Here is a 22,755-nt window from a genome sequence, read left to right on the forward strand (position 1 = left end):
TGTCCCCTCTGTCCCTGTCCCCAGCTGCAGCTGGTGCTTCCTCCCAGCCATAGCTGAGCCCCAGCCTGCCTGGAGATGGCGGTGTCTGCCCGCGCCGGAGCGCTGCTGCCGGGCCCAGCTGCCAGAGCCTCCCCTCGGCCTGCACCGCGCTCCCGCTGCGCCTTGCACCCACGCATGCAGTAGTGCCTGCACTGAGTCCTATGTCAACGACCGCAGTAATGCTCCTGCTGCGCCTTGCACCCATGCATGCAGTAATGCCTGCACTGAGTCCTATGTCAACGACTGCAGTAATGCTCCTGCTGCGCCTTGCACCCATGCATGCAGTAATGCCTGCACCGAGTCCTATGTCAACGACCGCAGCAATGCTCCTGCTGCGCCTTGCACCCATGCATGCAGTAATGCCTGCACTGAGTCCTATGTCAACGACTGCAGTAATGCTCCTGCTGCGCCTTGCACCCACGCATGCAGTAATGCCTGCACCGAGTCCTATGTCAACGACTGCAGTAATGCTCCTGCTGCGCCTTGCACCCACGCATGCAGTAATGCCTGCACCAAGTCCTATGTCAACAACCGCAGTAATGCTCCTGCTGCGCCTTGCACCCACGCATGCAGTAATGCCTGCACCGAGTCCTATGTCAACGACCGCAGTAATGCTCCTGCTGCGCCTTGCACCCACGCATGCAGTAATGCCTGCACCGAGTCCTATGTCAACGACCGCAGTAATGCTCCTGCTGCGCCTTGCACCCATGCATGCAGTAATGCCTGCACTGAGTCCTATGTCAACGACCGCAGTAATGCTCCTGCTGCGCCTTGCACCCATGCATGCAGTAATGCCTGCACCGAGTCCTATGTCAACGACCACAGTAATGCTCCTGCTGCGCCTTGCACCCATGCATGCAGTAATGCCTGCACCGAGTCCTATGTCAACAACCGCAGTAATGCTCCTGCTGCGCCTTGCACCCATGCATGCAGTAATGCCTGCACCGAGTCCTATGTCAACGACCGCAGTAATGCTCCCGCTGCACTTTGCACCCATGCATGCAGTAATGCCTGCACCGCGCTCCCGCTGCGCCTTGCACCCACGCATGCAGTAATGCCTGCACCGCGCTCCCGCTGCGCCTTGCACCCATGCATGCAGTAATGCCTGCACCGAGTCCTATGTCAACGACCGCAGTAATGCTCCCGCTGCGCCTTGCACCCATGCATGCAGTAATGCCTGCACCGAGTCCTATGTCAACGACCGCAGTAATGCTCCCGCTGCGCCTTGCACCCATGCATGCAGTAATGCCTGCACTGAGTCCTACACCGATGCATGCAGTAATGCTTGCACGGAGTCCTATGCCAATGTCTGCAGTAATGCTTCCACTGAGCCTTGCACCAGTGCTTGCCCCAAATATTGCCCCAGCTGCATGCAGCAACACTTGCACTACTGCTTGCACCAGTATTTACACTAGCCGCTGCGTGCTGGGACCCTCCTCCTATCCCCCAGCAGCTGGGGAGGGCTGGGACAGGGGTGCTGGGTCACAGAGGAGCAGACACTGCCCCAGCAGCTGTGGGGGGGCCATGGGTGCTGGCAGGTGTGGGCAGGCACCGGCAGCGGGCTGGGGGCACAGGGATGGAGGGGGGACAGGGACCTATCCCTCCGCAGTAGCACCCCTTCCCCCACCCAAGTGCCGAGGTGGCCATGCCTGGCCCCCCCAGCCCCCCACCCCAGGCACGGGGACACGTGGCACTGGTACCAACCCTTCCTGTAGATCACGGCGTTGGCGTCGGGCTCTCCAGGCACGAGGGGCAGCCGGGACAGCCAGCAGCTCTCGTCCCCCAGCACCAGCGTCACGGGTGGGCTCTGAGGGCAGGGAGAGGGGGTGAGCACCGCGCCTCGAAACGGGCTGGGGTCAGGGAGCCGCGGCAGCCTCCCTCAGCTCATGCCCGGCTCTGCCTTCCCGCATCGCTAATGAATATTAATGAGCAGAAGGGGGGGGGGGGGGGAATTAATCTGCCTGATCCTCCGATGGCTGCCGCAGTAACGATATGAAATCTAATTATTCGTCCCAATATTTCTAAACCCTCCAACTCAGCCTGACAGTCGCAGCCGGTTGAGGCCTTATCACCGCCAGGAGCCGAGTGCTGGCAGCGTGATAAACCCCACGCGCAAGCGCGGGCAGGCGCTCGCACACACGCGTGCACGGCCCATGGTGCACCCGCAGCACCTGCACGCTGCTGCCGCTGCTGCGGGAACCCACCTGCCCCCAGGGACAGTGGGTGGGAAACGAGGCTGGGGGCTTAGGCCCCCCCTGCATGGGAGGCGGGGATGGGTGCTGCTGGTGGTACCGGGCTGAGCTCCCTTGGGGACCATGGTGGCCCCTCCATGACCTGTGCTGAGGCCAGGAGGGAGAGCAGGGTCTCTGCAGAGCTTTTGCTCTGTGCGGGGGGGGGATCTGTGGGTACCTCCTGATGGAAGGAGGTTCCTGCAGCACCCCAGGGTGCTCCCAGCACCCCAGGGTGCCTGCCCCAGCTCCCCTTGGTGGCCCCAGCCCCTGCGTCAAGCCCTTCCTTGTTCTCCCTGGAACAAAGAGGTCAGTGTCTCCACTCTGCACCGGCCCGATAACCATCGGAAACCCTATCTTCTCTGCATCCGCTAGGATGGTGTTATCAGGACGGCCCCATGCCCTCGCTGTCCCCCCGCCATGGGCATCACCTGAGGCCGGGTGGCCGGGGGGACGCGGGGCAGGGATGGAGTGGGGGGACAGCCACAGGGCGAGCCAGCATGTGGGGCTCCATGGTCCCTTGGCACTGCTGGGCTGGTGACGCTGGTGGGTTTGCACACTCTCCTGAGAAAGGCTGTTTTGGGGGAGCCCCATGGGATCAGCTTGGGGGTGGGAAGGCATCTTCCTCCTCCTCTTCCACCTTCTCCTTCTCCTCCATCAGTGCAGTGATGGGCATGCATGGTGCTCCGTGCCACAGAGGCATCAAAGCCACCCGGTGTTCCCAGTTCCCACTAAAACCCCAGGATGGGATAATCTCCACATGGAAACGAACAGCAGAGCCAGGCAGGATCTGGGGGAGACCCCCTGCACCCCCCCCCTGCCGTCAGCAACAAAGACGAAGGGACCCGAGGGCGACAGCCCATATCAGGGATGGGGCTGCGATTCCTTCCTCGCTTCCCCAAGCAGAGATAGGGAGGGAGGCGAGTGGTGGAGGAGAGCAGGGCTGGGAATCATCAGCCGGGCTCGATAAGGGAGCTGCTGAAATGGGAGCAAAAATATTTAGACAATAAATGAAGTATCAGAAAAAAGCCGCGCATATCTTTAAGAAATCAATCATCCTGTACCGGGTGTCTGGACACATGGCGCCAACCAGGAGATAGGGAGCCAAACTGGGCAGATAAGGGTTAATCAAGGATTTAATTCGGCAAAGATAAACGGGCCTGAGCTAAAAAAAAAAGAAAAAAAAAAAGAGAAAAAAAGAGAAAAAAAAAGAAAAAAAGAGAAAAAAGAGCAAGCGAGGGAGGAGAAGGAGGTGGGGATGGAGGCCGGGTGAGATTCTCCAGCCTCAAAGATCCTGGGCTGGAGCTGCTGGCGTGCACCTCCGGGGCGGAAGGGGGGGGGGGGGGGGGGGGGGGGCAGGGGAAGGATGTGACTGGGATGTGCGGATCCAGCACCCACAACACACCGCAGGGTGTGTGCTCGCCCCGGCGCAGTGTGCTCCTGCCACGGAGAGCCACCAGCGCCCCGCGCTGTCTCCTCTCCTGCCCCTTCCCCATGGGCTACAGAGCCCTGGCGCTTTCTAGGCACAAGCAGAGCCCCCTGGGAGCAAATGTGGGGTGGGAAACCCAGAGACCACATCTCCTCTGTGAGGGCACGTGTACCACCAAGCAGCCTGCTTGCCTGCAGCCATGCACAGGAAGGGATGGGAGGGCATGGCCAGCATCCCATCCCTGGGCCTGTGGGGATGCTCTGAGCTTGGGAGTGTATGGCAGGGAAACCTCTTGGCCACCCAAACCACGAGATTCCCAGGGAGTCAGGAGCTCAAGCATGGAAAATCCCTTCCAAACGAACTCCTCTCCCCAAACAACTTGTTTCCTCAGGACTTTCCCTGCCACCATCCCTGGCAGCCCGCGGCAGTGCTCCTTACCATCTCGCCGTGCCCCGGCGATGCCGGCTCGCTGTGGATGCTGCCCTGGAAGGGTCCCCAGGAGAAGCCCTCGGGGAGGCTCCTGCGGGTTCGCACCTGCCTCTCCCCCTCCTGCACAGCCAGATCCAGCTCATCTGTGGGGAGACAGGCACAGCATCGGCATGATGCCCCCCAGCCAGGTCCCTGGCCTGCACCAGCCCCAGGTCCCTGCAGACATGGGCACCCACCAGAAACTGAGTGCTGTGGGGCTGTGTCTGCAGTGGGTGGGTGGGATCTCACTGGGGGGTCCGGGCATGGCCCGGGGGTCCAGGCACAGCACAGTGGCGGAGAGGAAGGAGCATTTCCCATCCCGGCACCCAAAGTTGCAGAAGCTTCAGGGCTTAATGGCTTTGATTATCTGATAAGCCTCTGGTTTAATGGGTTAGATAACATGTTAATACGCTATGAAGGCTGCTCTAAAATGTTTTAACTGTGCCTTTGTCTTTCGGAGCGCAGATAAGATGGCAGGTAACCAATACGGAGATGGATGTGCGCTGGCTGCCCCTTGCTGCACAGCACAAAGGGGCCAGACACTGCTCCCCCAAAACCAAGATGCTCCCCGAGGACAGCGAGCCAAACACTGGGCCACCAGCGAGGCAGGGTGGCCAGGGCACCCATCTGCAGCCAGGAAGGCTCCTAGCTCCCCAGGGTGCTCTGGAGAAGAAGTGGGATCCCCCCACCATCATGCCAGGGAAAAGAGCCCCCCCTAAGGCCATGTGCCCAGAGCCCTGTCCCTCGAAGGCTCCATAGCAGATGCAGCTGGTGCCCAGGTCCCGTGGGCAGGGAGGAGGCTGCGCTCGTTTGAAGGCAAAATTGCTTTCCGAGCTGGGAGCGCAGGGAGGATAAAGCGATCCCATGGCTGCGGAGATTGAAATCTGATGTGTTTATTAGCTGGGCTGACATCTGGATCCTCTCGACGCTGGGGTAAGTTAAGGTGAGTGACTGGAAGTGCTGGGTGGTGAGCACGGGTTGGCAGCACCGGCGATTGCTGGGTCCAACCGCCACCCACGGGTCCCCTCCATCCGCTGAGGAAGCCCTGTGCTGCCAAGGATGTGGCTCTGAGTGACATCCCAGCGGAGCAGCCAATCCCCCTCAGCAAAACCTGCCGGGAGGTGGGCTGGAGAGGCGGTCTGTGAAGGTGTTGAAGGTCCCCGAGGTCTTTGGGGTCACTGGACTGGTCCCCACGCTTAGGCACATGCCACCCTCCATCCCCGTGCCCGCAGCCTTCAGTAGACACAAGGGAAAGATGCGCTCTGCCCGGCCGAGGTGCAGGCAGGGCTGCCTGCTTCCCCTTCCCACACACCTTGGTGCTCTCAGCCGGGGAGCCCTTGGTGCTGGCCCGGCAGCTCCAAAAGCTGCCCTGGCCGCGGGGATCCTGGCTCTGTCTCTAGTTGAGATTTCATCCCTAGCAAAGTGGTTTTGGGAGTGAGCACAGTGCCAGTTCTGGCCACCCTGCATCCCTGGCATCCCCCTGCCTGTGCCCCCACCAGGTCCATCCCAGGATAGGGAGGAGGAGGAGGGCTGGGACATTTGAGGAGCTGATGGGATTTACTCCCAAGCACCAACTGATGATGAGGAGGGGCAGCAGCAGCCCCTCGACTGGCTGCTCCCTCCTGCAAATGAGCCGGGGAGCAGGCAGGGAGCAGGATGCGACGATCAGCGGGGCCTCGGAGCTGAGCTGGGCAGTTGGACCCTTGCATGGTGCACACTGCCCCATGTTTCCAACACCTGGCTGACTCCCGATGTGCTGGGGTCCCTCCAGGATGCAGTCTTAGCATCCCAGGCTGCCTGCCCTCACCCCCTCAGCTCCGGGGAGAGGACAGCAAATCCCCAAATCCCCAGGAGAGCCCCAACAATGGTGGTGGCTCCTCGCTGGCTTTGCCACCCTGGAGAGTCTGGCTACTTTTGGGGAACGGAGCCCAACCGCCACGTCCCCTCCTGTGCCCCCCCTTTTGCCCCTCCTTCCCCCTGTCTCACTGGTAATCAGCGGCGTTTGGGTCAGGAGACCATGTCTCTGAGATAAGAGCGTTCGCCTGACACTTCCCATGTCAGAGCACTTCATCTTCTGTGTATCAAACCCCAGCAGAGAAAACACGCAGGCGCTGATAAAGAGAAAACCGTTCCAGACAGGGGGACAAAAATAGTGTTGCCGGAGCTGGCCCCGCTCCCCGCCAGCACCCGATGGCCACGGCACCGGCCAGTGGCCCAATCCAGCAGTGTCACCCCAAAGATGTGGCGGTGGTGAACCCCAGCCAGTGGTCCTGAGCAGTTCTCTGTCCCAGTGGGTGTCCCTGTGCCCGGCTGGGGATGCTGCCGGAGCCCCTGCAGTACTCAGCTGCACCCACATTCATACACCAAGAAAAAAGAGAAGGAAAACGGTCATTTTTCAAACTAAGCACACGGCATTGCTGTGCTTCTCCCTTTGGCACGAGGAAAATGATGCTGAGCCGGGATGGGGTGACCTGGGAGATGCCGTTTGCTCACGCTGCCCGCACTTGGGAGCAAAACCCAAAGTGAGCGAGCTATGTCCCTGCGTGGGAACAACCACACAGCATGGAGCAATCCCCATTCCTATGCTCCAAAGGTGCCGGATTCAGCCACATCACCCTGCCTGCAACCTGGGGAGGTTGGGAAGAGCTGGTGCCAGCCTGTGGGGTGCCGCAGGTGACCCCCAGCAGTCTCCCTGGTGAGTGGAAAGGAGCAAAGTCCATGGGCGCCAGCCCCGCTCTGGTGCTGCCCTCCCCACGGGATCCCCCCCGGCAGGTGAACACCACCCCGGGTATCTCGTCTGGCCATCGGTCCCTGGCCAGGCGGTGCCCCGCCAGCCCCGCCGTTATGTTATCGTAGGAGGGTTTATCTCCGGATCATTAACCAAATTGGGCAGGGACCCAGCTGTTTGCTTTGGGTTGCAAAGAAAAGCGGCGGAAAGGAGTGGAAAAAAGCCCCTGGTGAGCTGGGTGCACCTGCTCAGCGCAACAAGGACCCCAGTGCTCTGCCTGCTGCTGAAACACGGGGTGCTGGGGCTGCTCACTGCCCCCCCCCAGGCCGGCAGCGCCTGCTCACCCAGCACTGCACCTCGGCTTATCTCCCTATCGAGAGATTTCAAAGAAATAGGCTGAGCTGTGCTGGAGAGCAAAGATTAATCCTGTCATCACACCACGGCCACGCATCGGGCGATCGATGGCTGAGAAGGCATGGCTGGCACCTGCGTCCCCAGGGACCTGCAGGGCACGTGGGGAGGAAGCCTGCGGGGGTCGCATGGTGCCAGTGAGTCATCACCGCGCAACACGGCTGCATCTTCCTCCGGCATGGGGTGAACGGGGTGTGATGATGATGAATTTCCACAAGAGCCTATCCGCAAGTGACCCACAGCACCCTTACAGCTAGGGAAATAAACAGCACCACGGGTGAGGATATGCCAGCTCCTGTGGCCGTCCCGTGTGGATGCTCCCGAAGCGCAGACACATCCATGTGCCCACATCTGCTTTCCCTGCAGGTGGGAGTGAGCAGGAGGGAAGGGCGGCCCTGGGCCAAACCTATTCCATCCCATCCCCAAGCAGCTCCCGCATCCCCTCGCCCCAACTGCATCCCTGTGACTTTAATCAAATCCAAATGAACCGGCTCTGCCCCTCGGCGGGGATCTGGGCTCGGAGGTCCCCGCAATGTTTGCAGCTGCCTGGATACTATCTGGATAAGTACTGCTATCGGGGTGTCACGGGACCATGTCCCAGCACCAGCCGTGCCGCGTGCCGCTCCTATTAATACAGCATTCTGTGCCTGGCCCTGGGGGCTGCCAGCCCTGGGGGCCACAACCCCGGGTACAGCCCCCACCTGAGCCCTGGTGACGCAGAGCCTGGGAGAACGGGAATGAACTGGTGGTCTCTGCTCCCATCCCAGCATGTGCAGGATGTCCCTGTGGCATGGGAGCCCCCAAGGGGGAGGGAGGATGGATGGATTGATCCATCCATCTATCGGTACCCAACCTCCCGTGGCTCTCCCAGTCCTGCTCGGGGAAAGCCGAGCTGGAGAAGCCCCGACTCCCCCGGCAGCCCTGGCTCGGCCCCGCGGTGTGCCCCAGCTGCTGTTTTTAGAAGCAGCGAGTGCACGGCGGAAGGAATAAATCCTGACAACTCAACTAGTGAAATGATGTGATGGCACCGCTCCGATAAGATGGAGGGAGCCGATTGGGAAGAGTCTTAAGCTGTGAACACGCAGCATCTCCACTCTTCACCTCCGCTCACAAAGGGAAATCTCTCCAAAGGGGCTAAGGAGATTATCCCAGCTTTGCCGTCCCGGGTGCTCGAGTAATCAGGGCAGCCTTGGGGACGACAAAGGAGTGAGGAGGGTTTAAATTCAAGCCTTGCTGGGCTGTGCCTGCTTGGGCTCAGCCTGGGGTTGCTCTGGCCGAGCTGCCGCAGACCGAGAGGGAACAGCTGTGGGAGAGCTGGGCTGCCACTGGCTCTGCCCCCCGCTTTGGGGTACAGGAGGGCACCCCACTGCCCCCGCGGGGTGGGAGCTGGGGGGGGGGGAGACTTCTGCCTTTATCGCTCCTGCCCATCGCTTGCAATTTATTGATTTTTTTTTGACAGAGTACAACAGCAAATCTTTATCAGGCTGAACCCTGCCCCTGGTTAATGGAGGAGCTCTGACCTACCCCGGTGAGCAGAGCGGGCACCTCCCGGCGCCTGGGCAGGCCAGGGAGGGGGCAACGGCACCCAGGAGGCGTTGAACCCCAAAAGGTCTGGGCACCCAGCTTGCCAGCTGTGCACCACAGCTGGCAGGCACCAGCAGCAGGGCGGGCACCAGCCGTGCCATGCGTCGCCTGGGGATCGCCCTTCCCGTACGCCCCACGTAAGCTGGGGTGCCCTGCCCCAGCAGGATGCATCCCGGTAAGCCTCCCTGGGATGTTTGCATTCGGGGTGTTTCTATGCCCTGCTGGGATGTGGCTCTCAGGGGGTCCCCATCCCCACATATAAATGGGAGCTGTAAACACCTGCAGTAGCATCAGAAAACGTTCAGGGAGGATAAGAAGGAGGAAAACTTCCTGGCTCCCCCCAGGGCTGCCAGGGGTGGCTGGACCCTTGTGCCAGGGACACCCTGTCCCTGCTCTGTCCCCACTCGTGGGGCTGCTTGGACCCGCTGGCTCTGCCCAGGCTGGTGCCAGGCAGTGGGTAGGGGTGTGCTGGGGGGGCCAGGAAGCCGGGTAGGGGGGAGGAAGGGAGCGAAGGGGCCCCCGGAGCCGATGCAGAGGGTAGATATCCCCTCCGGAAAAGAGGGGGGACCACATGGGGGGGTCACTGCCGCAGTGCTGGGCAGGGCCTATCTGTGTGGGTGGGAGGACCCCAGGGGGACAGCACCTAGACGTAGGAGAGGGGTGGGAGCTCAGCTTCGAACAAGCCCTAAACCCCATCAGTCCTCAGATCCAGAGTGGCAAGGCAGCAGTGACTGACAGCTGTCAGTCACCATGAGCCTGGCAGTGTTGCCCTCAGGGCTCTCACCCCAAGTATGCAAGACATTCTTCTCCTTCCCAAGGGAAAATGGAAGGGAAGATAGGGATAGAGCAGGGGATGCTGCTGGCATGTCAACAGCCCCCAGCACTGCCCGACGCAGCAGTGTCCCTGCCAGGCTATGGGAAATGCTGGTCTGGGTGTCCCCCCATGCTGGCAGAGTCCCCAAACCAGCCTGAGCATCCCTCCACCCCAGCAGTGTCCCCAAACTAGTCTGAGCATCCCTCTGCTCCAGCAGTGTCTCCAAACTGGCCCAACTATCCCTGCACCCCAAGCAGTGTCCCCAAACTGGTCTGAGCATCCTTCCACTCAGCAATGTCCCCAAACCAGTCCGAGCATCCCATCGAGTGTCTCCAAACCAGCCTGAGCATCCCTTTACACCATCAACATCCCCTAACGGTCCTCAGCATCCCTCCACCCTGCCGTGTGCCCGGAGGCTGAGCTGAGGGCAGGGATCTGCAGGTACAGACCCCAGTAGGGATGGGGTCCACTTCAATGTCCCCAATCCAAGACAGGTGCCACCACTGGGACCATTCCCATTCTGATGTCAAATATGCCACTGCCTTTGGTGCCATGACGTGGCTTTGTCGGACGCAAGCCAGGTAGGGGGTTTTCAGGGCCTTGGGGGACCCCCTGACTCAGGGGGGTTACTGTCCCGAACCCCAACTTCTCCCTGTCCCCCAGCAATCTAACACAAACACAACTATCTGCTGCTCAGCCCGGTTCCCAGTGATAAAAAGAAATAGCTGGAATAATTTTTCCCACCCACACATACCAGGGTGGAGGGGAAGGGGGAGCAATGGGGCAGATGCGGCGCGGGGCCGGCCATCCGGACAAGCCGTCCCTCCTCATCATGCCCTGCTCGCCCTGATAATAAACCTTGAGGTTTGCAGACAAACTCCGGGCAGCCAGAGATTATTCAGGCAGGAGTCGTGGCACAGATAAACACAACTGAAGGCGAGCGGGAGGCGAAAGGGAAGGGGGAGGCAGGGGGGAAAGGAAAATAAAAAAAGTCTGCAGTTTTAATTAGATGCACCAAAAAAATAAGAAGTTGCTCTGTCCCATCCCGGTACCCTGCATACAGGACTCGTGGTGAGGATGGATTTGGGGTTCACGGTTGGTGCTGGGAGAGGTGGACCCTGTGCCATGCTCTGTAATTAACCCAGAGTCATCGTTACCACCCAGGAGCAATTAAATAAACCCCAGAGAGATGAGCTGGCAGCGGGACATCGGGGGCTCAGCAAGGTTGAAATCTTGGTGGAGACCCAAATAGTGATGCTGACGTAGAAAAGGGGAGTGACCTGCTCTTTCAGGGAGGGTGGTGGGACACGGCCACAGGGGGACGAGGCAAGAGCCACCCCTGGGTCTGGTCCCATCTGCTCCATCCTTTCCCTACCAGCGACCCATCGGTGTCCCCACAGGGACAAAAGCAAAAAGCTTCATTCCACCTTGCAGAAAGGCAAGTGCCGCCAGGGCTGCCCCGGGCTGCAGCCTCCCAGTGGGGATTCGCCAGTGCCTCGTAATGCGGTTGAGCAGCCTGTCCCTCAGCAGGGCTCTGCTCTCCTTTGTTCCCCTGTCCCAACATCACCACATTTGTGAAATTTGCTGAAGCTTTTCACCTTATCCCTCTGGGAGAATTTGCCTGACTTGGTGAAGCTGGTGGGCAGTGATGGGCACGAGGGGACAGCCCTGGGAGGGGAGCTGGAGGCTGCGGGTGCTCCCGAAAGTCTTCGCTACCACCCTGCTCCTGAGCAAACAAAAATGGGTGGGAAAGATGGAAACCTGAGGCATGGCAGAGAGCCGCTGGTGAGGCTGCAAGGAAGGGCTTGGGGGAATTTGGACAGGATGGATATCCCCTCTCCAGCCCCACCAGAGGATGAAGTGGCTGGCACGGGTGGGCACAAAGCGTGGCCACGCTCCATCCCGCGATCCCATTGGGAAGCACAGCCGAGGTGTCCCAGCACCCCGGCACATCTGTAAAGGCTCCCAAGTCGAGGATTACATTCTCCAGCTCCCAGGGATTTGCATATCAGCCAGGCACGCAGCAGCCCCCTCCAGCTAACAAGGTCATTTCAAAGATAAAACAAAATACTCCTTCTCCTGTGCCGGCACGCGGGGCCAAGGAGCCCCACGGCGAGGTCCTGGCACGCTGCATCCCCGGGCTGCCAAGCCTCTGGCACAGCGATGCACCCCGAGGCAGCAGATTTGGAGACCCACAGGGCAAAACCATAGTGGGGGTGACCCAGTAGCCCCCCAAAAAAGGGCCAGGGGAAGGTGAGACCCCCGCAGGGCGCGAACAAAGGTGCCCGGAGCAGCCCGCTTGCCCCTCCCGTGTCGCGCCGCATCTTCGCAGCTGCCATTGCTGACATATGGCGGATCCTGCCAGATAAAAAAGAAAATTCAGGCTGCTCAGAGTTTCCCTTTTCGCCAGCTCCATCCCTGATAAGTGCAGAGCCTGCAGAGCGCCTGATAGACGGGCTATCGCGGCGGTTGGTGCGAAAGGAACACCCTATCGCTGCAGCATCGCCGGACCGCCATCAACTCCCAGCCACACAGAAATTAATACCACTCCAATTACCAGAATAGAGATGGGCTGAGAGAAGGCGATAATAAAATCTCTTTTACATAAAGAATGCAAATAACCCGCTCTGGCGAGGGAAGAGGGGGAAAGGGAGGCATGGCCAGGGTCGAGGCTTCGTGGTCCCTTTTGGGGAGCCCGTGGTTGACGGTGCTGCCAGGATATGGGGCTGCGCAGTGCCGCGAGCCCTGGGGCACAGGGACACCCCTGGGTTTGGCACCGCAGCCCCTGCCCCCCCCCCCCGGCCCTGCCCTGGGATGCCAGTGCCGGAGCGGGGAGTGCAGCGGTGCTGGGGGCAAAGGGCTGGGGAGCAGATAAGGAGGAGCCGGGGGCGGCCTCGCAGCTCCTTCCTGCTCGGCGCGCAGGAAGGGCTGGGATATCAGCGGAGCCGCGAGAGCTTCCCCTTGGCTGGGGCGGGAAGGAGGAGCAGGGCCATGGCTCCTTGCTGGGCCGTGGGGATTTCGGCAGCTGCAGGAGCATGTGCGCTGGCAGCCGGCCTTTCCCAAGGCCTCTCCATTGCCCAGTCCAAGTGGGACGCTGATGGCCTTAGGGACACACCAGGATCCCCCCCGTCGCATCCATCACGCAAAGGTGACCACTGTCCTGCATCAGGGTCACCCCTTCCCATCACCCGCTGCTCCACAGGGCTGCTCCAAAACCAGATCCACCGGCATCACCCAGCCAGGGGCTCCCTGGGGAGGAGCGGGCTGGGGGCGAGCGCTGCCGGCACCAATGGGGCCCAAAACGCAGCACATCCACACTTGGGGGTGTCAGCTTCCCCCGGTCCCGTCCCCATCCACCTGCTGGGTGCCGTCCCCAGCAGACTGGCACCCACAAACCCAATCTGCACGGCGGAGCCCGACTGTAACCCCATCGGCGGGTCGGTTTGGAGATAGGGTGATAGGGCGCGGGGTACCCACATGGCGTGCCTGGCCTTGTCGGTGCCAGCGGCCCCGGCGCGGAGATGCTGAGAGGGAGATAGACAGCTGTATTTGCTCCTTGGGGGTTTTGATAACCATCATAAAACCACTCGAGCGTCGCTGTTGTGGTTGCCAGGATGTTTGCAAAGTGCCCACGCGAGCACAGGGCAATGCAGGATGGGGTCCAAACCCTCCCTGCGCTGGCAGCGCGATGCCAGCCACGGTGCTGACATCCCCGCTGCTCCTGGCTTGGCTTTTACCATCCCAACAGCAGCTTGGGGGACAACAACCATCATCTCGTACCTCCTTTCCCAGCAGAAACGGTATTTTTTCACTTATTTGCAGCCTGTCTAGCTCCCAGTGCTTCCAGTCCTCCTCATATTGCGTTTTGCAAGAGGCTTGCTCCAGCCCGCGGTCCAGCTGGGATGGAGCAGGATGACTGGCTGCACAGCGGGGACTCACCTGGCCCATTCCAGGTGTCCGGCTCCCGCGCGTTTTCTCCAGGATCCGGCTTCTCCAGCTCCTTCGGACTCTCCAAGGAGTCTCTGGACTCTGCAGCAAGAGAGGGAAGGCAGCAGGTCACGCGCAGGGAATTTCAGAGACTGGCATCCCACAGGGGTCAGGACCACTGGACTAGCACCACCACGGGGTGCAGAAAGGGATTCACTCTCAAGAATGTCCATGGGGGGGTGGGGTTCTCCTCGAAATCCCTGTGTCCAAACCCCCCGGCTGCCCAGCCATGGGGACCCCACAGGATGACTCATAAGGACAGCCAAGCCCACCCATGCATCCTCCCCAGGGATTTCCCGAGCCACCCTCAGACGGCCACCCACCTCCCACCCTGCTGACCCCCCCCCTACTTCTCCGCCATCCCACCCATGGACCCCACGTCACCCGGTTCAGCCCCACTCCCATCACGGCTCTATTTGTGGCGTATTCATAGCAACTTGATAACAATTATTTTCTCCATTAACTGCTGCTGGAGATGCAGCTGATAAGGCCTATCTGCATATGACAGTGTGGAAGATTAGCGCCCAAAGTACATGTTTGCCTTTGCGTCCCGGGCGGATAACCAGCGCGGAGCCCAATCGATCGGCGCCAGAGCGAACACCCAGGGGTGACGTCACCAGCATTGGAGATTATTAATACAGGTGATAAGCGGAATGATTAACATCAAATAAATCAATCACCGGGTATAAAAGTCCTATTATTTTTGGCTATAAATCAAAGTGCCTGGCATATCGATTTTTATCCATCGCGCTGAAAGCTTTAGTGGCCGTTATTGCTGCTCGGCGTTATCTCTGCTATCACCTTTTTATCGAGGCAGGCTAGTGCCAGGTGCAGCTCCGCACCCAGGCTCCCGGCTCCCTCGCCCCCAGCCCAGCTCCCCCATCAGATAAGAGCCGCTCGCTTCTCCCTGCTGCCGAGCAAAGTTTGCCGGCGAGCCCTCCCTGCGCCCGTTATCAGGGTGCTGGCGTGGGTCCCCGCTGCGCTGCCGGGTCGGCTCCTGCAGTTTTGGGGGATGCTTTGCTCCCCGGCTGCTGGCAGACGAAGGCAGCGGGTGTTTGCCGGGAACCCCGCTGCCTGCCGGGGACTGGCCGGCTCCATTAGCCGGTGCAGCCTTGCCCTGCCGCGGTTATCTCGAAGGGCACTGCAAACATTAACTGATTAGGATTTGCCCCCACCTCCACAGGAAGGAACTTAGAGGATATCTGGGGACTGTTTCAGCCCGGCCCTGAAACACAGCCACCTCTGGGGTGGGGCACGGCTCGCACGGCTCGCACGGCGGCAGGCAGGCGGCGTGGGCAGGAAGCAGGCAGCAACGGCCCTGTGCCCCCATCCCCGTCTGCCCCACCGCCGCTGCCAGCACCTGTGGCCTCGGTGGCCGGGGAGTCACTTTGCACCCCACAGGATGTGACTTTGTGCCCCAGAAGGTCACTTTGCATCCCTGGAGGGGGTCACTTTGCACCCCCACATCCTTCCGCTGCCGCCGGTGGCTCAGCACCGGGGCGGGTGAAAGGTGCTGAAAGGGATACAGGGTGACGGAGCTCATTAGCAGCCATCGTGGCAAGCCACCCGCCTCCGGTTTCCAGCAGCCCAGCCGGTGGCCCACCCCAGCATGCTGCTGGCCCAGCCAAGCCAGGATTGCTCCTGCTTGCACTGGCTGCAGGGAGCCCTTCCTTGCTCCCAGCCGGTTGCTCACCATCACACCGGGGCCAGGCTGCCCTCAGCGGGTCCTGCCACTGGCTGGAGGGATGGAGCACCCTGGGGAGACTGGGGGTCTCACGTAACCAACAGCCCAACACAATTCGGGTAGGCAGGATACTTCATTTGCTAATTAACACCATGCACCAACAGCAGAGATGATGCTGGCGTGCCTGGCAGGTTGCTCCGGTGGTGGAACCTGTCCCCGTGGCAGGGGGGACACCATGGGAAGCCCCCTGGCAATGTGGCGAGGCTCACCTTCGCTGCTGGGGGGGCTGGAAGTGTCGCGCTCAGCAGAGCCCTCGTGGTCCGAGGCAGCCCCCTCCCTCTCTGAGGGGCTCTTGTCCCCCGCCGGGCCATCCTCGCCTTCCTCCATTGCTGCCAGGGAACCTGCCAAAACACAGAGGGGGCGGTTAGAGGGGGAGAACTGGAAACCCCTGAGGTTTTTTCCCAGTTAGGAAATGTGGGATGCCAGTGTCTCGGGGGCTGGCAAAGGTCCCTTTCTGTGACCCACCATGAGTGTGGGGCCAGGAGATGCCTGGCAGCTCTGCATACCATGGGAAGGGAGAAACCCCCTCCCTGGCCAGCCCTATGGTCCATTATTAACCTGGGGTCCCTTGTCCCCTGTCAAAGGGAGGTTTGTAGAGCCACCACCTTGCTCTTTGATGTCCCTCAAGGGATGCCGGGTTCCCCCTCAAGACCTCGAGGGAATGAGCCCCACACTTGCTGGGAAAGCGAGTGGGGTCCCCACACAGAACCGCCACATGGCTGTGGCACGGTGAGTTGCCCAGCCTGCTGCACCGCTCTGCCGTACTTACCACCCAAACCTTGCCCCGCACCTGCCCCAAATGGGGTGAGGGACCCCAGAGCCTGTCCCCCACAGTCCCCAGCACCCCTCGCCTGACAGGGCAGCCGTGACACAGCCCCCCACCATACCCACAGCCCCGGACAGCAGGGGATGATGTGGCAGGCACAGCGGTTGCAAGCAGGGCGCACAGAGGATGCAAACGGGGTGCACACGGGGGATCCCCTGCCCTGAACAGCCCTGCCAGCCAAACGCTGCCGTTTCCACGGCAACGCAGCATCCCCATCCACGCTGAAATCAAGAAAGAAAGAGACGGCGGCGCACGTGGCTCGCGCCGCACGAAGCCCAGCCGGGGGCTGCCCGGTGCCCACCCAGCACCACCCTGCCAAGCCCAGCGCGGGCAGGGGAACGGTGGTGACAAACTGTCTGCAGACCTCAGCTCCTCTCTGTGACTCCAGGCATGTATATTTACAGCAGGAGAACAAAGAGCCCATAATCTATACAAAGCAGACAACAATGAGCGTGAATAAAGAGGCTGCCGGAGAAGGGAAGGCAATTTATTCTAATTCTGCTAATTTCAGTTCCAGCACAATTAAAAAGGCTCTGATAATATTCAGAAACAATCGCCAGCTAACAAATCGTTTCTCTCGCTGTAAATGAAACATTGTTAGGCTAATTTCTTCTTTCACGCCTTCACGGCTCTTGGGCTTCTGATAAAGTTAACCCGACTCTCTCCTGCTCCATGGCTTGGCACCTCCAGCCTAGCCAGGGAGGGATGGATGTGGCCAGGGAGGGGATGGACGGTTCTGGGACTGCATGTGGCACCCACCCAGGGGTGCCCCGACCACCCGCACCCTGCCCTGACACACCGAGCCCCAGCCAGGAGAGAGATGGGGATGCCCCATACAGAGGCGATTGTGTAAAACCTGGGGTGTGGGTAGGGCAGCTTCACTGACTGCATACAGGGATGGTGGCTGGCCGGCAGCATCCCGGCACCATGTCACCGCGGTCCCTGGATGCATCCCAGCACCCAGCCTGCCCCACTGCAGCATCCTGCTCCCAGCCTGCCCACACATCCCTGGGGGATGCTCTGGCATTGGTGCTCCCAGCGCTGCTGGCTGCGTGGGTTAAATGAACTACTGGATAGCTTAAAAAAAAAAACAGGAAAAAAAAAAGGACTGGGGGGGGGTGGGGAAGAAAAAAAAAAAGCCAGTGAGGGAGAGGGAGCATGGAGCAGGGAGCTGAGCGTCACTTCTCCGGGATTGCTGGAAGCCCTGCACAGTTATCACCGCACACAGCCTCCCTCGGCTTGCCTGATCTGTCTATTCTTCATTAAGCAAATACGCTGAAATGGAAATGAAAACATAATAGCTATTTGATTTTCGGCGAGATATTTTGCATATTGGTTCAGTGCTGATAGTGGAATTTCATCAACTCCCTTTTTTCATGCTTTAAAACTGAATTACTGAGGCTGGCTTTACAGAGAGGGGAAGAGCCAAAAAATGCTCCCTTCCAAGATACTCCGCTTCGACGATTAACTGTTCTCCCTCCCTCCTTCTCCCTCCTTTTTTTTTTTTTTTGATAACAAGGAAGGATTTCTTCTTTTTTTCCCCCAATTACTATTTTTTTTTAAACTACAGCGATTGTAAAAACTTGCAGGAAGCAGAGGTGATGTGCCCATGTCACCCGTGTGCAGGCTGGGGATGCGGGTCCGGGCGGGCACGAGGGTCGGCATTCCCAGGGCTCTTCCAGTGGTAGGAAAACCCATCGTTACCCAGGTAATGATTTGATCATTTCACTCAAATTAAGGTTCTCCCGGTGCAGGAACAATAAACCTTTTCTTGCTTCTTTGTGCTTAGCCGGTAAATTAAATCAAAGGAAAAAATAATAATATAGAAAATAAAAAGGGGGGACTTCTCCGGGCTGCAAGGAGTGAGACCCTGGCCGCTCTGAAAGCCGGCACGCAGACAAGAGCAAAGCGATAAGAGGCCTCAACAACAGATAGAAAATAGCAACAGCCCCAGACTTTCCCACCGGCTCTGGAGCAGGAAGGGGGGGAGGAGGAGGAGGAGGAGGAGGAGGGGGAGGAGGAGGAGGAGGAGGAGGAGGAGGAACAGTCCCAGTGGCAGAGAGCAGGTTCTGGACTGAAAACGAAGGCTGGGCACGACCCGCCTTCACCATCTGGCGTTCATCGGCTCGCAGCTGACGCCAAAACTGTACTGGGTTTTTAAATTGAAAATGTTGTGCAGGTGGGAGGCCGTGGGTGGGCTCTGACTCCAGTGCCGGGGGCGAGCCCCCGCCTTTGGGCAGCCTCATGCCCCAAACCTCATCTACAGGCGCCTCGGAGCTCACCGTGCGGTGGGACCCCAGGGTGCTGGGCCCCGGGGTCACCCTGTCACGCTGGGGGACCCGGGGAACGTCCCCCGACCCAGGGCTCAGCAGGACCACGCAGGCAGTGGGATGGAGGCTCTCTTCATCCTTCCACCTCCTCCTTATCCTCCACACATATATATACACACATACACAAGCCAGCCCTGATTACACCTTCAAATTAAAAATAAAAAATAGTAATAAACTGATAAGCCCCAGAGCAGCTGGGTGAGGCTCCCCACCAGGTCTTGGGGCACATGAAGCGTCACCACGATGCTCACCCATCATCTCACGACTGGAATCCAGCTCTGGCATCGCCTCCTCAAGGCAGTGCCGCTGCCCCTAAATCTCTTTATTTTCCCCCAAATTTTGCAGCTGTGAGCAAAGGGCTGCAGGAGCGGGCACGGGGCTGGTATTCCCCAAGGAAAGCCACTGTTGGAGAGGGGAGCAGCCACTCCTGACCCTTCCTTGCACTGGCTGCAAAACCATCTCTGGTGATTCGGTGGGGTGCGGCACAGCGCGGGGATTCCCCAGGGTCTTGTAGCAGGGTTATGCCATGTCTGCCCCGCAGCAAGCAACACCCAGAAAGCAACCTGGGCTGCAAATCCAAAACCCAGCAGTATCTGATGGGACACCAGCCTGCCTCTTCTCACCCAATTCTTCCCCAGTACGTATTAAAGTTTGCTTTTTCTGACGACCTCAGATGCCCCCAAGCCAGTTCTCCGAGGATCGGGGATGCCAAGCTCCACAGTTGAGGGCAAACGAGGTTTTGGTGGCTGGGAAATGACGCGGGTCCTCAAAGGTCACGTTATCCCGGGAGTTATTTTTTCCCTCCCCTTTGCTGCTGCTGCTGGGATCCAGCATTACATTGCAATGCTTTCCAAAATCAGGGGTCCCAGGCGAGACACTGCCCCCAGACTCCTGTTCCGGAGGAAAATGGACCTTTTTGAGGCCAAATCAACCCTCTCCCCTATCAGTCCGGCTGCAGCATCCTAGGGCCGGGCTCCCCCTGCGGATATCGGCACATGAAATATCAGCCCCATGCATGGGGCCGATAGCGGCTGGGGCTGGCTCCAGCGGTACCTATCTCTAATATGGGGCCCTTCTCCATCACCCCCAGATAAAACTCACCCCAACCCTTCCCGTGGTGCCCTGTGTTAAAAGGGCAAGGAGAAAAAAAATATGTGTTTGGGGAACTGGTAGATGGAGAGGGGATTTATAATGTATTTGTAATAATTTATTATTAAATTATGCCTAATTTATCCAGGAGAGGGGAATGAAGGCTAGTGGGGGAATGAAGGTAGTGGGGATGCTGTGATTGCTGGTGGGATGCTGCGATTGCTGGTGGGATGCTGCAGCTGCTTGTGGGAGGAGATGCTGCAATTGCTTGGCGAGGGGGGGAGGGGTCTGATAGTAATTTATAATTAAATTTACGAAGTATTTAGGCCTAATTTATCCAAGAGGGGAAATGAGGGATAGTAGGGGGAATGAAGGTGGTATGGGATGCTGTGATTGCTCATGGGGTGGGGCACAAGTGCTGTGAATGCTCATGATGGGTATTTACAATAATTTATGATTAAATTTATAACGTATTTAGGCCTAATTTATCTAGGAGAGGAATGAAGGCTAGTGGGGGAATGGAGGTGGTAGGGATGCTGTGATTGCTTACGGTGGGGGAGGATGCTGCGAGTGCTCACAGGGGGATGCTACAATTACCAATGGGGGGGATGCCCATGTCCGCAGCATCCTGACCACCCCAAAAACGTACCGGGGCTGGCATCCCCACGGCGGCGATGCAGAGCACCCCAGAACACCCCACCGCTCCACCCCTGGGGCACAGCACCCCCGGCATCCCTCCCCGATCCACAGCAGTGCTGCCCCGGGGGAGCCCCCACTTGCAACCGTTGGGGAAGAAAAGAGCCGGAGAGAAGCAGAGCCTGAGAAAAAGCAGCCCTGCTGATAGGGGAGAGATTGGTTTCAGCCGGAGCTGCTCCCCCTGCCAAGTCCATATCCTATCTGCGCGGGGTGCAGTTACTTAACATTCATCACCGCCTGAACTCTGTAACTTTATCAGCGGCCGAGCATGGCGCCATCGCCGAGCCCAGCCATTCCCGGCGCTCAGATAGGGCCGATAAACCGCTGATAGATTACAGGAGATTGTTTCACTTCAGGGGCCGCGATTACTAATACTAATAGCGAGAGAGCCCGCATCATATCAAACAGCAGCTGGGGGGGTTGGGGGAACGGGCCGCGGGGGGCACAGGAAAATAATGAGAAAGAAAATACAGGGACAATGACAATGAAGTGACTTTACGTTTCAGATGGGGTCGATAACGCCCTGATAGATTTTAAGAGAGAAGAGAGTCTAATAGAGCCGTCCCCGGCCCCGGCACATCAGATGGATGGGAGCAGATTGCTCCGTGAGAAGGGGATGCGATGCTTAACATGGTCCTGCCTTCCCGGCTGGCGGGGAGCTGGGGCGAGACGATGTTCAACGTGCGGAAGGGAAACTGAGGCAGCTGCCGGGGCCCCTCTGCAGCCAGCAGAGAGGGACCGGTCCTTACCAGGGGGTCCCGAGGGTGTCCCCCATCCCAATCCCCATCCAAGAGCAGTTTGAGATGTTTAACCCTGTGTTGATCTGGGCAGGATTGGGGCAGCCTGGTGCGAGCCCACAGGCAGGGAGCAGCTGGATACCCCCCCAACACGGAAAGGAGCTCCATCCGTGAAGGTCAGGCTCCAGCTGCCCAGGGGTGTGCAAGGTGGCACGGCCACCACACCTCCTGCACTGCGTGACTTCACGGCTGCTGGCCAAAGGGAGATTTTCTGGGTGAAAATCCCCTCAATTATGGTCCTTTTTCTCCCACCCGGAATAAAGCTATTCTGGTCGGGAATGGCTGGGGGTGGGGGGATGCTCAGCCAGCAGCGTGGCCCTGCAGAGCCCATCAATACCAGGTGACGGCAAGGACAGAGGTCAAGCTCTCTGCTAATCTAGCGACAAATTACCCCAGAGATGCCGCGCTGGAGCCGTCCCCCTCCCCGTGGGAAGCCGTTTCAGGTCTGCTGGGACCATCCCACTGCCAAAAGCTGCTGGGAAGGGAATGGGGACAGATTTCAGCCTCCACTCTGAGACCTTCAGTCCATGATAGCACCAGGCGAGGACAAAGATGGAGGGATGGGGACAGGGGGGATGGTGGACGTGACCCAGAAGGCCACCAGACCCATCACCAAAGATGCTCCAGCTAGGGTGTCCCTGGTGTCCCCAGGGTGCCCAGTGCCATCCTGGACCACCTCGGGCTCTCCTGTCAACACTCCAGCAACCAGTAGGGGCTGGAGGGTGCGAGGGTGCTCCAGTCCAGGAGCAGAAAAGGACCCAGAGAGGGTACAGCACAGTTGGGTGGCCCACCTGCCAGAAGCAGGGTGGGCTGCTGGCACCAAGCCCGGCAGATGAAAGTCACCAACAGCAGCTGGGACAGCACTGTCCCCAAAACCCCCACCACCACAGCCCCACCCCACCCCCCCCCACCCCCCCCCCCCCCGGCCTCGCTGCCCTTGCCGGACCAGTGCAAGCACCTGCTGTGGCACAGCCCCTCCATCGCCAGCACCTTCACCTGGCACCCCCAGCCCTCCTCTTCCTCCAACTCCAAGCAGCGTGGCCGTTCACACCCAGCTCTGCGGACACAGAGTTTGCCTCCGTGCAAACGCGTGTGCCTGCGCTGCCTCTTTTTATTTTTTTGATTTTTTTTTTTCCTGTTCTTGGCATTTTGGTGGAGTGAGATAAGAGTAAAAAACAACAGAGCTGCTCGGAGAGTGAAAAAGGGAGATAGATAACGCAGATACCGACTCCTACACAAAACAGTCCTGGCTTTATCACTGCTTTTTATCACAGTTCCCCTAAAAAAAATAAAGAGAGCAGCCCAACTGGAATGGGGCAGCACATTAAAAAATGAACTTTATACTGTTTGCTCTTTAGTTTTATATTTAGACGAAACAAACTTAGATTCTTGCGGTCGATACCTTTTCCAATGCAAGGAACCAAAAAGTCTGGAAGCCCCATTTGCTCCAGTGGGGACGAGTGAGGAAATTCAAACATAATTTTTAAGCCCGGATGGGCCAGCGGGATGAGGCTGGTCCCAAAGCATCCTGCTGGACCAGGCATCATCCAGCAGCAGAACGAGTACAGCTCAGGCTAGAGATGGG

At 59.1% G+C, this 22,755-nt stretch overlaps 1 protein-coding gene across 1 annotated transcript in view; it reads right to left on the bottom strand.

The window, feature by feature from the left end:
• Positions 1 to 22,755, bottom strand: part of ZFPM1 (zinc finger protein, FOG family member 1) — a 34,980-nt gene that overhangs the window by 4,350 nt on the left and 7,875 nt on the right. The window contains 4 exon segments of the mRNA XM_056360888.1: positions 1,744 to 1,846; positions 4,135 to 4,268; positions 13,641 to 13,730; positions 15,642 to 15,773. Of these exon segments, the coding sequence (XP_056216863.1) occupies positions 1,744 to 1,846; positions 4,135 to 4,268; positions 13,641 to 13,730; positions 15,642 to 15,773 (459 nt within the window).

This window comes from Falco biarmicus, chromosome 15 (assembly GCF_023638135.1).
Source record: "Falco biarmicus isolate bFalBia1 chromosome 15, bFalBia1.pri, whole genome shotgun sequence".
In the NCBI taxonomy this organism is placed as follows: Eukaryota; Metazoa; Chordata; class Aves; order Falconiformes; family Falconidae; genus Falco; species Falco biarmicus.